The sequence below is a fragment of the Pelobates fuscus genome, chromosome 2 (assembly GCF_036172605.1).
Source record: "Pelobates fuscus isolate aPelFus1 chromosome 2, aPelFus1.pri, whole genome shotgun sequence".
Taxonomy (NCBI): domain Eukaryota; kingdom Metazoa; phylum Chordata; class Amphibia; order Anura; family Pelobatidae; genus Pelobates; species Pelobates fuscus.
The window spans coordinates 423,900,685-423,914,355 of NC_086318.1; the positions used below are offsets into that span (position 1 = coordinate 423,900,685).

General features: G+C 37.8%; 1 protein-coding gene across 1 annotated transcript in view; it reads right to left on the bottom strand.

The window, feature by feature from the left end:
* Window positions 1-13,671, bottom strand: part of KIF16B (kinesin family member 16B) — a 303,581-nt gene that overhangs the window by 129,562 nt on the left and 160,348 nt on the right. Inside the window, exons 16-17 of the mRNA XM_063444040.1 lie at window positions 11,080-11,162; window positions 2,947-3,035 (exon numbers count right to left, since the gene is read on the bottom strand). Of these exons, the coding sequence (XP_063300110.1) occupies window positions 2,947-3,035; window positions 11,080-11,162 (172 nt within the window). The remainder of the gene's footprint in view (window positions 1-2,946; window positions 3,036-11,079; window positions 11,163-13,671) is intronic.

Consider the following 13,671-nt stretch of genomic DNA (forward strand, 5'->3'; position numbering starts at 1 on the left):
TAAATGATATCTACACGTCCCACATGCAGCGTTTTTAAGTGTGCCAAAATAAAGACAAGATTCACAGTTTTTCATGTTCTTCAGTATTGCTGCATTAGCTTTCTTACTGCAGTTCTTAGATTGATCTGTTTGTTCCCTGTAGCTGTCGTGACATATTACACACAGCCTGTAACTCTCTCTTGAAAATATTTATTCATATGCTTTTGGATGCTCTTGGCTTTTCACTAGGATGTTTTCGGCTATAGATCTTGTATAGATTTATTTTACTGCCAAAGTAAAGTCTGATAAAAGCAACTTCATTTCTAGCTTTAAGCAGGATGTATCAAGTTATTTCTTGAGTGCATTCACTCTTCCCAACCGCTGCCTGTCTGTCGGTAAATTAACAGACACAGCAGTTCATTGTGCTGGTTAGTCACAAGCTTGCAAGATGTGCGCCAATAGAAGCTGGAGCACTCGTCAAAGTTGCTATTTGACAAGCAGCTTAGACCTCCACACTAGGTATTCTACCCATTTTGAGCTGAGTACTAGTTTGTTTGAAAGACAACTCACAAGCAATGGAGCCTGGTCCAGAAAGACAGGACCTCCGCTAGTTTTTGTTGCAATAAAAAAAGGATTTATGATAAGTGAGTGAATAGAAAAAACATGCTGTAACCTCCCCACCTCCCTGTATGATCTAAGAGAGAGAGTCTGGGGCAAATAATCATAACAATATTTTGAGAAAGAATAAAAAACGCCCTATGTTCTTGGTTTACATCTCTCAGACATGCTTCGTTTAACATTTTGGGACTTCTGACATCACCAGTTCTTAGCATTAATCCTTAATTAATCATTGATTAGATACTGTATATCCTATAAAAATGGCTTGCGTATTGTACCTTTTTTTTTTTTTTACTAGGTCTGTCATTGGGTAACAGCATCAGAGGGTGGAGACAGACTTCTTTAAAGGGCCAGATGTTTCAATGGATCAGGGTTTGAGAAGATGTGGTTACGTGGGTAGTGTCAATTTCCAGGGGTAGAATGTAGTGGCAACAAATAACCAGCCAGTGTTGCTCAACAGCGTTATTTAGGCTACACTTACTAAAAATTTTAAACAATTAGATTTTACATTTGACCTCAATATAATTTGTGGACACAGAGGTTCTTCTAACTTGGTCACAAATAATACTCTGTGTACCAGAAAAAGATTCCTCACAAGCTGTTAATATCGGTCAGTCCGAACCTTACAAAGCAGCATCCTTGAACAAGCAGTGATACCAATATCATGGAGACCCGTAAAGCAAATCAAGATGATTTGCTCCACTGTCTAGTGAGCAATACCTTTAACACACACTGATCGAGTGCCTCATGTGATTAACACCATGTCAATAAGTGGAAAAGTGAACCAAACATTATTTGTTCTTATTATTGACAATTTTTAAGTTAGATAAGGAGGGGACTTATCAGAGAGGGGAAACGACACGGTATGCTTGGTGTATTAGTACACTGAAAATGGATGGGGGAGGAAAAAGAACTAAAATAAAAAAAAGAAAACTCTGGTAATCTGAAAGTGGGCAAAAAAAATAAAAAAGGAAAATATGGTACCTGAATCATAAATATAGGTTTACTGTTTCTTTAACAGCATTCTACAATGAATATTGAAGCTTGATTTTATTTCTTACAACTGCGTTAGAATTCTGAAAATGTTCCCATAACAAGAAGCTTTTAAGAGGAAATCTATTTGTTCGTATTTACATTCAAATACATTTTCATGTAAATCCAATTTGTGTCTCATAAAAGGGCATTGCTAAATGTGACATTAACCATTTTTTTTCACTACAAGCTGAATAAGTGACAGTTTGTGGTTTATGCGAAGTGCGTTTGAAATTTTATTACATTTGATAACTGACAAGGCATCATGTACTGGTATCCATGAGAGGGAGAACTCAGACCATTTAATCAGAAGGATAATTAGAAAATGGAGAAAGTAAAGGATAGTTGTATCTACAGATTAAGTGGTCCTGGCACTCCCTTTCACTGACACTATAAGCCAATTCGGCAATCAGTTTACTGAAATATACACTTAATGGGTACACTGTCTTATTTTAATCTTTGAGCCGCTATTCGGAATACAATTTTTAATTATTTTTTATTATTTCTCACAATGTGGAAATTGTTTTAAGATGTTCTCTTCTAAAAAGTGGTCTAAAGTACTAAACGAAGGTCAATCAAAATGGAAACAAGAGGATCACGAAAATTCATTCCATAAGTGATACCTTCCTTTTTTTCATTTTTGCACCACTTTTCAGAGCAGATCACCCCTATAGATTCTGTTTGTCTTCCTTTCATGCAATGTGTAACCTGGCTGTGCCAGAAATAAACTAGATTGTGATGTTACAAAGCTGAAAACATACGTGTCCATCAAGTTCAGCCTTTCTCACATATTTTTTGCTGTTGACCCCAAAGAATGGCAGAATGTCAGACATATCTCCTTGGATCAAGAAGCTATTACCTGACAATCAAAGGCAACTCTCTAATTAGACGATTTAGGTGGCCGCCTAAGGCCTCGCGCTGTTTACACATATATATATAGAGAGAGATAGATAGATAGATGGATAGATAGACACACACACACACACACACACACACACACACACACACACACAGTGGGACCTCAGTTGTGTGCCTGTTTTTTTAAGCAGTCCTGGGCATGGACAGAAACAAAAGAGATTTAACTCCTAAATGGTAGAAAACTGAACAGTGAGACTACAGGTACATAATCTTGGTAGATGTTGAGTTGCCTGTGTTTAACACAAAATCATTGGAGTAGGCAAAGTTAACTCAATAACTGAAATCATTAATTCTCATCACAATGTCTTGCTGAACAAATGTTAAATATTAATATTTCAGAATTCTAATTTTTGTATATTTTGTGCTAAGCATTTAAAGTCAGAACAGTTTTATTCTTACCCAGGATTGTAAAGCATTACAGTTGAGAGATTTTCACATGACTTTGAAAGATCTGTCATCGATAAACTGAAGGTAGAGAGTAGCCCGCTCTGCAGAGTTGAAAGGGAACATACAGTACATAAGAATTGCATTAAAAACAGCATTGTATGTAATTATCTTAAAGCGCTTCCGTTCAAACACACATACAGAACACACCATATAAACAATCTATCAATCTATGGATTTATATAGTGTACAAGCCGAGGAATCATTTGTGAGTACCAAACTTCAATGCATGCAATTAAATTAACAATAGTCTGACAGTTGTGGATAATGGAATAGAATGTATAGTTTATCTACAGACATCTTTACATTTTCCAGATCTCTTAAAGGAGTAGTTACATTATTTCTATTTTTACTGGAAAAATACATCAACATTACTTAATTATCTGGTCATAAAATGGACTAAGCCTGAAGGTACGCATGTACAGGCATTTATAAAAAAACTAAAAAAAAAAAACACATTACATAGAGCCTCCAAAATGTGGGAGATGAAGCAAAGCGGAATAATATAAAAATGTCCAAATAAAAAGGAAAGGCGTGTTTATGTTGTGATTATGAAGGTATCCTTCCATACTGTCTAACATTCTGCATTATAGGTCCTCAGCACATAACCTATATAGTGTCCTGGCAAATACTCTAGTAACTGTATAGCTTCAAAGTTGTCTACCTGTAGAAGACTAGACATCTCCCCCACGAATGCCTCCAAAATTGGATGTAAATGGTTATATATAAATGCTGTCCTCCAACTCACCCACGTGGCATGAAGGGAAAATTGTTTGGGGTTAGGCAGTTGTGTTCTCAATCCCACCCCTGCTTTACCCTTTTTGGAAGGTTTTCTGGTCCTGAGGATCTTGGTAGCACAAGCCTACTATGAGGTAGACAAAGTAACAGTTGTTTTCAGTTGCTCGCTGTTTGTGCTGCTGTGTCTTCAATTTGCATTAGATTTTGTAATAAGCAACTTCACTGAGCTATAATTATATTATGTACATTTGACCTAAAAAGATGGCCTGTAAATCATCACAGAGCTACATCGGTCAAAATGGAACAGCTTAAAGGGCTAACTCCAAGCATCATACTCACTACAGCCCGCTGTAATGGTTATGATTTCAGGAGTAGCCTGGGCCGATTCCTCTGTAATGGGGCAAATCGTTTTGTAATGGTTTGCCCTCTTACCTGGGTCCAGGCCAGGCTCCTCTCCTCCTTGGTAGCACACTCCCAGCTTCTGAAGAGCTGCTGAAGTCAGAAGAACAATTTGCACAGTATTGACAAGAGTTCTGGGCTGGGTAATGACACAACGCTGCTGGGAGTGGAGTTACACTGACCACCAGCAGTCAAGGGTTAAACTTGGTACGTGCGTTTCATAGAAACACTGTAAATACAGACTCCAGGCTGAAGTGGTCATGGTGATTGGAGTAACTCTTTACATAAGTCAACAGTTAACTATAGATATTATAAAGTTACATTATTAACAGCGGGATTTTTCTTTGCATGTTATTTTTTTAACCAAACACTGCTCACATCCCAAACTACGAAGTTATTCCTTCGGTTGGTGCTTGTGGAATCATGTAATCATAGATCTGAATAGAGCTCCCTCAAGTATTGCTGTAGAATAAATTGTTTAATCAGCATGCGACTGTCAGTACACTGCTGTAGGTCACTTAGGTTTACGATAGTGACGCAGAAGGCCGAACAAGAGCCAGTATTAACTATTCATCTCTATTCATAAATTGTAGCACAATCCTTTTAAGATAAAGACATGATGATTAGAAATTGTTTGAGTTTAAACGAGCCATAAACAATATTAATGCTATGCATGTACACCTACCCGTTTTTCATTTCACTGAGACCTCTCAGTCACTTGCCAGTCTCTATAGACCCTGTTCAGTTCCAGCCAATTAGGAGAATTCAGAGGGGTTTTTTTTTTTTTCTTAAAACCTACAGTGTCCAATTAACCAATGAATTGTAGCTCCTTCACTGTGTTAGTAGTCTGATAAAAATAACTACACAACTGTCACAATTTTCACTCAAACCCTATCTCACTCTACCCATGTTTCATTTTTCTATCCATTTCATACTCTTCCTACATAATTCTATTATGCTCTCGGTCTATATATGTATTCTAGAAACCTTTCTTTGCTAGATTGTGTTTTAGATATCTGTAGAAAATGTTTTTGTTTTTACAGCAAGATTGTTTTTGTACTTACAACTCTTTCTAAATTATACACATACACACATATATATTGTAATTATTGATCATAAAATTTTGCTATTACACTTGCCCTTAAATGATCATAAATAAAAATAAATGACTAAAAAGAAAAAAAAAATTTTTTATAGTTTTTGTTGCGGCTCCCGGGGCGCCGCATGGCGCAGCCGTCCCCGACCGGCATGACCTCGCCGACATTGCGAGCTTACCTGCTCGTCAGCGAGCCGGGAGCCGCTCCTCCGTGTCTTCTGGGCGTTGCGCCCAAATCAAAGATGGCGCTGACCATGTGGTCGTGCACATCGCAAGCTCCGCCCCTCAAATTTATCCGGACGTGCGTGTGACGTCACCCTCTGACCAATCAGAGACCAGAGAGGGATATTTAAATCCCTAATTCACTCCAGTTCCTTGCCCTGTCGTGGTTTCCTGTTCCTGTTTCCCGAGAGTGCGTTTATCCTTGTATATCTGATTTCCTGGTATCGTGATTTTGGCTTTTCCCTGGTTATTCCGAATTCTGGCTCTCCTGACTTGGCTTGTTTAAACGGTATCTGAGTATTTATGGCTTCCTTGACCTCGGCTTTCCCTTTGACCATTCTCTATCTCTAGAGTATTAGTCCGGCCATTCTAAGGTCCGGTTTACGCTCTGTTCTTTTATTTCCTTTTTTTTTATATGTATATGTTTACATAGTTTCTGCGTGTTGGACCACACTAGCAGTTGGGACAGTTTTTTTCTCAACATAGATTGGAGCATAATGCTTTTAGATTGTAAGCTTGTGTGAGTAGGGCCCAATCTTTAGCTCGTCTATCTGAACACTACTTTGTAGGGGGCGTGGCCTGGCTACTAGCCAAGATTGCCGCCATTTATTAAACCTCTGCAGCTTTCAGAACGAAAATGCTAAAAAGAAAAGAAAAGAAACTATATGAAAATGTATTACATTTGATGCAAATTCACTGCCTGAACCATGAAGAAACACAGTTAAACCTTTAAACAGTGGATTCTTAAAATTTTGCAGGAAAAAACTTCCCACGGCACTGTTAGCTGTAGAAACGACCCGCTGCGGCTCTGCATTATATCCTGCATGGCACCAAACGCTCAGAAGCTCTTGGAGACAGTGGCCTCGAGTGTATGTCGGCAATTGTAGATCGAACTATGCAGTAGACTCAAGTCTCAGGGGATCCTGAGCAATATGACCCCAAATACTCAGGGGCTGCAAGAGAAGGCAGTTCTGGATGACTTGGGTTATTGTTTACTGGGAATTTCTGAGAATGTTTAATGAAAAGCCCTTACTGATCATGTTACCAACTTGATTCGAGAGGTTTTGTCAAATGCTTCACCACTGAAGTTGACTCTTAAACAATGCCACAGGATTTTCAGACGGCGCCAGGCCTGGACTCGCCATCGGCATACCGGGCAAATGCCCGGTGGGCCGCGGTGGCCGTGGGGCCGAGGCCGGCTGGGGAGATCACAGGATCTCCCCGGCAGGCCACTGCAGGGCCAGTGCTAACCGAGCGCCGGCCCTGCTGTGTGCCTCCATGGGCCAGTGGGGAGATCAGATCTCCCTCACCGGCCCACAGGCACTGTTACAGGCAGCCGTTGGCTGTGGAGGGAGGGAGGAGAGGACCGGCGGAGCTCTAGCCAGCAGCTACACCAGGTCCTCTCGCGAGGTCTGATCACCAGGGATCAGGCAGAACGGCACCCTCCATGGCACCTCCATTCCCACCCCCTCCCAGGCTAAAGGTAAGAAGGGAGGGGGTGGGATACATAGTTTTTATAAATAATAATAAAAAAAAAACATATTTATACAAACAGTGTGCTATATACACTCACACACAGCACCCTCACACACACACACACAGCACCCTCAAAGACACACACACACACACACACACACACACACAGCACCTTCACTCACACAGCACCCTCAGACACACACATCACCTTCAGTCACACAACACAACACACTCTCACACATATACAACACACACACATATGTATAATATATAAAATAACACTCAGTAAGTTAACAGACCAAACTAATTAGAAACATAGAATGTGACAGTAGATAAGAACACCCTCACACACACAGCACCCCTCTTACACACACACACCGCAATCCTCACACACATGCTGCACCCTTCACAGATACACACAGCACACCCAACACACTGCGCCCTTCACACATACAGTACGTCATATATATATATATATATATATATATATATATATATATATATATATATATATATATATAATGTGTTTGGACGTTTTGTATGTGTGAAGGGCGCAGTGTGTTGGGTGTGCTGTGTGTATGTGTTGTCAGGATATTTATATCGGCAGACATTTTGTGCTATGATAGAAATTAAAATGTATATTGTCAGAATCACTCTGAACAGAGCAGACTCCATTTTGGATTTCAAGCTAACAAAGACACAAATTTCTATCCTTTCTGTAACGCTAACTACTGAGCTGGGAGCTTAGGAATGTTTGTATATACAAACCAAGTGATAAGAAATGAGAACGGGGGATGGATTCTCTGTCTAGATGCTAATGGAATAGAAATAATTCTAAACCCAGACATTAGTGACAGAGAAGATTAGTAATTAATTTTACTTTCTAAATTTTACAAGATTCCCATTGTAAGTGAAAGGTGAGACTAAGTTTCTAACTGTCATATTAGAAATTACAGCAGGTATTGGAGACACACTGTCTGAAGAAAACCCTTTGAACTGACGAGTAAACTTAAATTATATTAACCATAAAGATAAGCTAAATAACGTCAAAATAGCCACCAGGAAAAGTTAACTCTTTCCTGGATAGGAATGTTTAGTGGGACGAGACTGCCCTCTATAGACCAAATACTTAAATTGCTTTCTGGAAGGTATCACACCTCCAGTTTTCTATTGGTCTATCACCTAGTGATGAACAGATAATTTTTCCCTTTAAAAAGTTAAGACAAAGGGAAGAAAAGGGAAAAGTCAAAGAGTCAGAGCTGAAGTGAGTTGGAGTTTGGGTTTCAGATTCAGCCATGCAGAGAAATCCATGACAGATATCCACTCCAGGGCACTCAGAATTTCTTACACACCAATCACACGTTCATTCAGTTCCTGAGACTACCTACTCATCTGATGAGAATGTCTAATCAACTGGTAATTATACTGGTTTCATTTAATTAATCTAAATTAATTAAAATGTTCTAATAGCATGATATATGACTGGATAAATCACGATCAGATTTCGATATTTAGAAATCTTAGTTACTAAAGAATATATAGTTATAGCATCCCATTCAGGTGTATTGATTTGCTCTAAAATAAGATAAGATATCTTTTTAGGCAAGTTAAAATTCTGCTTATAGAACATGGTAGATTACTCTTATTGGATGGTTCCAGGAAATGATTAATGAGCTGGTTTAAATGTTATGTTATTTAAAATTGCATGAGAATAGATCTTATATGTCCAGAAAGATCTAACCAGCAAAAGGGTTATTCTAACTGTTAGCTAACGTTTTATGGCCTTACGCTGCAAGCGGTGTGAAAGAAAGCTTTTCTGTGTGTGTAAGTTTCATTTTCGTTTTCTATGAAGCCCATCATAAATTTTGTCTTGACAATTGGCTATGTTAACCATTGGAATGTGTATTGCCATTGTATTGCATTCCATGTTATACTAAATATTCATTGATTATTATCACGCATGTTACATATTATTATTATTTAATTTGTCACAATAAATTGTATCTATTTTTATAACAAATTGTGATTTTATTTATATGGAATACATTTCACTTACATGATAACGATCTTTGGGATCTGAGAATTGAAATAGTGGGCAATTCTCAACTGTTTACTATTATTATCCCATAAATATCTCCACAGTGTGAAGGGTGCAGCATGCATAATATTATTATTAGTGCCATTTATATAGCACCAACAGATTCTGTAGCGCTTTACAATATTATATACTACAGCACCACTACACACATTACGCTCCAGATGCATGCTAGGTCCCTTACCCTATATACACTCTGAATCCTCTATACACACACAAACAATCTACTATACACACTCTGGGTCCTTTACACACAAGATCCCCTACACACACTGCACCACCTACACACTACATTCCTGACATACAAACTCTGGATCCCCTATGCACACACTACATTCCTTGTAAGCAAACACATACTACATTATCTAAACACACACTCTCTACAACCCCTACACACACACACACACTCACTACATCCCCTATACACACTATGCCCCCTATAAACACTCGCTACAGTCCCTAGCCCCACATATTACACCACAAACACGAATTAAATTGACCTATTTACACAATACCACACCACAATCAACTTACTCAACACACACGCAATCCCACAAGCAGGCTCCAAACACATGCACCATACGCTTTTCTGGCCCTTTTGTCCTCTGAGACCAGAGACAAGTTAAAAGCAAACACAGCGCAAGCATGTAATTAAATTTGCTTGCGCTGCGCAGAACAAATACAGGGCCTTTTTCTAATGCTAGAACTCCTCAGCGGGGCTCTGCGCATTGAACTAATATGCTTACTTTGAGAGGGGGCGTGCTTGTCATTAGTGATGACAAAACACACCCTCTCTGGCCCCGCCCCTTTCTCAGGGGGCCGCTGTGATTGAAAAATGCCCAGGCCGAATTTTTTTCCCAGTCCGGCCCTGGACGGCACCTAGAGATACCCTGGTGAGATTCCACTCTCTATGTCAAATATAAGTTCTTGGCCTAACAGACAGAATTCTGACTTATTTGAAGACTTTAAAGACCTACAATTCATTTAGGACCTATCATCTACTACTTTGATTAACAGAAGAAAGTTTTCTACAGTCACATCGGTGCTGAGCTCTAAGAATGAGATATTGATGAGGTTTTCCTGCCAAGCTGCTCATCAGACATGAAGGACATTGTATTGAATGCCCTGGAGGAGGGTCTACACAGTTTGTAAAGAAATGAACTGTTTCAGAAGATGATAACTTGCAGCAGTATGGAAAACGGACTAAGAACATTTAAACTTTTTTTTTTATTTTGATGTTCTTTAGAGTGATATCATTTGATTCCATCTGATAGCTTTATTGCCCTCTTTGATGATGGTTGTATTGCAAGTCTCCACAGACCTTTCTCTTAATAGAAGGTTTTCTTGTGTTTTAAATAATGTTTAGCAGCTTTAACTTAAAATAGTTTTTTTTGTTTGTTTTTTATTTTTCATCATTATATTCTCTTTTTTTTTTTTTACATTCTGCGTTTAGTTCTGATCATATGATCGGATTCAGTCAGTTGTATTCGTATGCACGCCACTTTTTAGGCCTTGTAAAAAATGTTTAGATAAAGGGACATTAAGATTTATTGATTTGGTCCCTTTGTCCTATGCCCTACTTTTTTTATACACTTTTTTTTCTATTTTTTCTTTCCCTTATTTATTATTTTGACATCCTTTTTTCAACCATTTTATATACTTTTTATGTAATGAAATAGCTTGGGGGCTATGGGGCTTAACATTTATGTATCTGATATTTGATGTGTACCTATGCCATTGATTCCTTGAATAAAATATTTATATGGAGAAAGGGGTGTCTGTTTACCCCTGTTTTTATGTTTTATCTCTTATTGTCATTCCCCTTTATTCCATGTTGTACTGTTATTATAAAATGCATAAAACATTTCAATGAAAAAAAAAAATAACTTTTTTATTTACCCAATGCATTAATGTAAAGCTCTACAGATTAAGATTGCGCAATATAAAGGATAATAATATACTTAATACAAGTTGTTTTATCTTGTGTTTGTGTAGTGATATATTCTGTTGTGCTGTAAGAAATAATTTTTCTTTGTTCGTTATTAGGTAAGTTTTTTCTTACCTTCCTTTTTTCCCTCAATTTAGCAGCCTCTTTTGGATGATTGAAACGAAACATATTTGTCCTTCCAAGTAAGATAACAGCACCTTAAAAATCAAAACATGTACAAATTCACAAATTGCTTATTGTTAAACCAAGCAAGCATCTTGAGCGTCTCTGCCATTTTAAGATAATTGGATAGACAGAATGCAAAATAGCGATGGCACATTTTAATATTATACAGTACAATAACTCTAGCTTTCATTTTCCCCTATTTATTTTCCATTGTATTTTTCTGAAATGTTTAAATGTTTTTCCACACACTTGATACTTACCACTTACCGACTGCGAGTCAAAAACGATATAGTAAAAATAAAGAAATAAAAATGTAGACCCTGTGAAGTTGCCACCAATTTTCTTTAGGTTCTCAAAATAGATTCTGTTCATGTTACATCAAAACATTTTTGACCTTGACAGTAGAAAATATTGTCACATTATTTCACCTGTAGATTCCTTGCTACTATCTTACCTGGTGTCAAATTCACACTTACAAACGGGATACTTGCGCTCGACAGAGAAATTGAAATATGTATCAGAGAATGCTATGATCCATGTCAAGCACATATTATGAGGGCCGATATTTTATACATTAGATCATAAAATGAATAAAGTAAAAAAATAAATAGCTTTTTTTCTTTTTTTAAGGAGTATCTAACGCCTGACAAGCTACTGCCTTCCAGCAGTTTGAATTGAAGTTTAGTTATTGGGATTTGGGGGGAGGGGGGGAATTTAATGAAGGAACAGAATGTCTCCAATCAATATGAAATAACACAGGCGTGTAGTCAATCTTAGTACTGTGCAACTTGATTGATTCAAGGACAGCAGTTTTCAATAGGTACAAAAGGAATGTTCCTTCTACGTGACATTTGTGTTTCAATCTTCTAACCCTTGCAGCCCCGTAACCATGTACAGTTTAGTATTGCACGGATGCAAAAACGTAGCAATGGTAAAACCACCAAGCCATCAATCACTGGCATATGTTAGCCTAGATGGGGATAGATCCAGATAAAGGATAGACAACAAGTCATCTTAAAATACCTCTGGAACATGCACAGACTAAGCTGATTTCCATCATATTGTGACTAGAGTGGAGTTACAGGGACCCAACTAATTTCAAGAAAAAAAAAATTTCAAAAAATTCAAAATATAGAAAGTATAGCTTACACGTAAACAGAGAAAATAGTAATGATTTATATGAGAATGTGGTTCAAGGATTGCAAAACAAACAAAAAAAATCCTCATGCAGATTTGATTACTTCATTTTTTGTATTCATCGTTTACAGGAATGTTTGGATAAGAAGTTATAGAGACCACATGATGTCCCGTATGTTTCAATATTTCAGGCAGGTTTGTCCTGTCAGACAAAATGATTGAATACCCTGCATATGAGCATTTGTATGGAACATGATGGCATTGCTGTGACAGCTGCTACAGATGCAACCAGAATGTAAAAATGTCTGTCTGGGAGGGCATATTGCATACAATTAAAGTCTGCATCGGATATCTGTAGTGTACTCAATGGTCTGAGCGTTCCCTCCTCTTTATCTCTGGCTACTACAACCCAACCATAAAGTTTGCCCTGTAGTTGTTCTGGGAGTGTGGGCTGTTCTAGTCCCCATGCAGAGGCACAATGGGCTCTGACAACGAACTCTTGTCTGCAAGTTAATAAAAAAAAGAAAAAAACTGCACTTGTGCAAAGAAGACATCACTTGCTTAAAGAGACAGCCTAAGCACCAACGTTGCTTCATCTTAATGAAGTGGTTGCAGTGCACAGAAAGCTGCCGATGAACCTTGAAGTTGTAAATATTTCTGAGTAAATTTAGTTTTATTTTGACAATTCCCTCATTCCTGGATCTCAGGTAGAGAATCCCCACATGCTTCGGACTAAAGCAGAGTCAGTATTTCTATCTTTCTTTATGCCAGTTGCTGTATTGGAGTGCAAAGCCTTTCTATGAGAAGCTCATAGAGATACACTGTATTGGCCACACATGCACCAAATGTACGTGTGTTCCTATGAAAAGCATTTCATTGCACAACAGTCGTCATGATGATTAATGACTACTCTGAGGGCGTGTTGGGCGGCTGTGAGGAATCGGTCTCAACAATAAAGTGAATTAATTTTAAATAAATCTGGAATAAAAGTAAAATCCAAATTATTTTTGCAGTGTTGTGCAACACAAACATTTGACACAAGTTTACATATGCATTTTATTTTGATAATGCCTCTTAAAAAAATAGGATACCTGACAATTTAATGCTCAATAAATCTAAGTATCTAATGCTCATTGAAAAGAAAGACTTACTGCAAACCAATCAGGTAAGTGGACAATTCGCAACACACAGGCATTTTCCAATCCTCTTACCTAACATTTTATATCATTATATATGTTGATAATAATTCAGCCAGAAGATACCCTGGTTCTAACAGATGAGTGTCATGTCTTCAATATTTACCTAAGATTGGGGTAATCTCTGGGGGAGGGAAATAAAAAAAAAAAAAGCAATGTCTTCCCTGCAAATTATTTACAAAAACAAAGTACTTATTTATTAAAATTT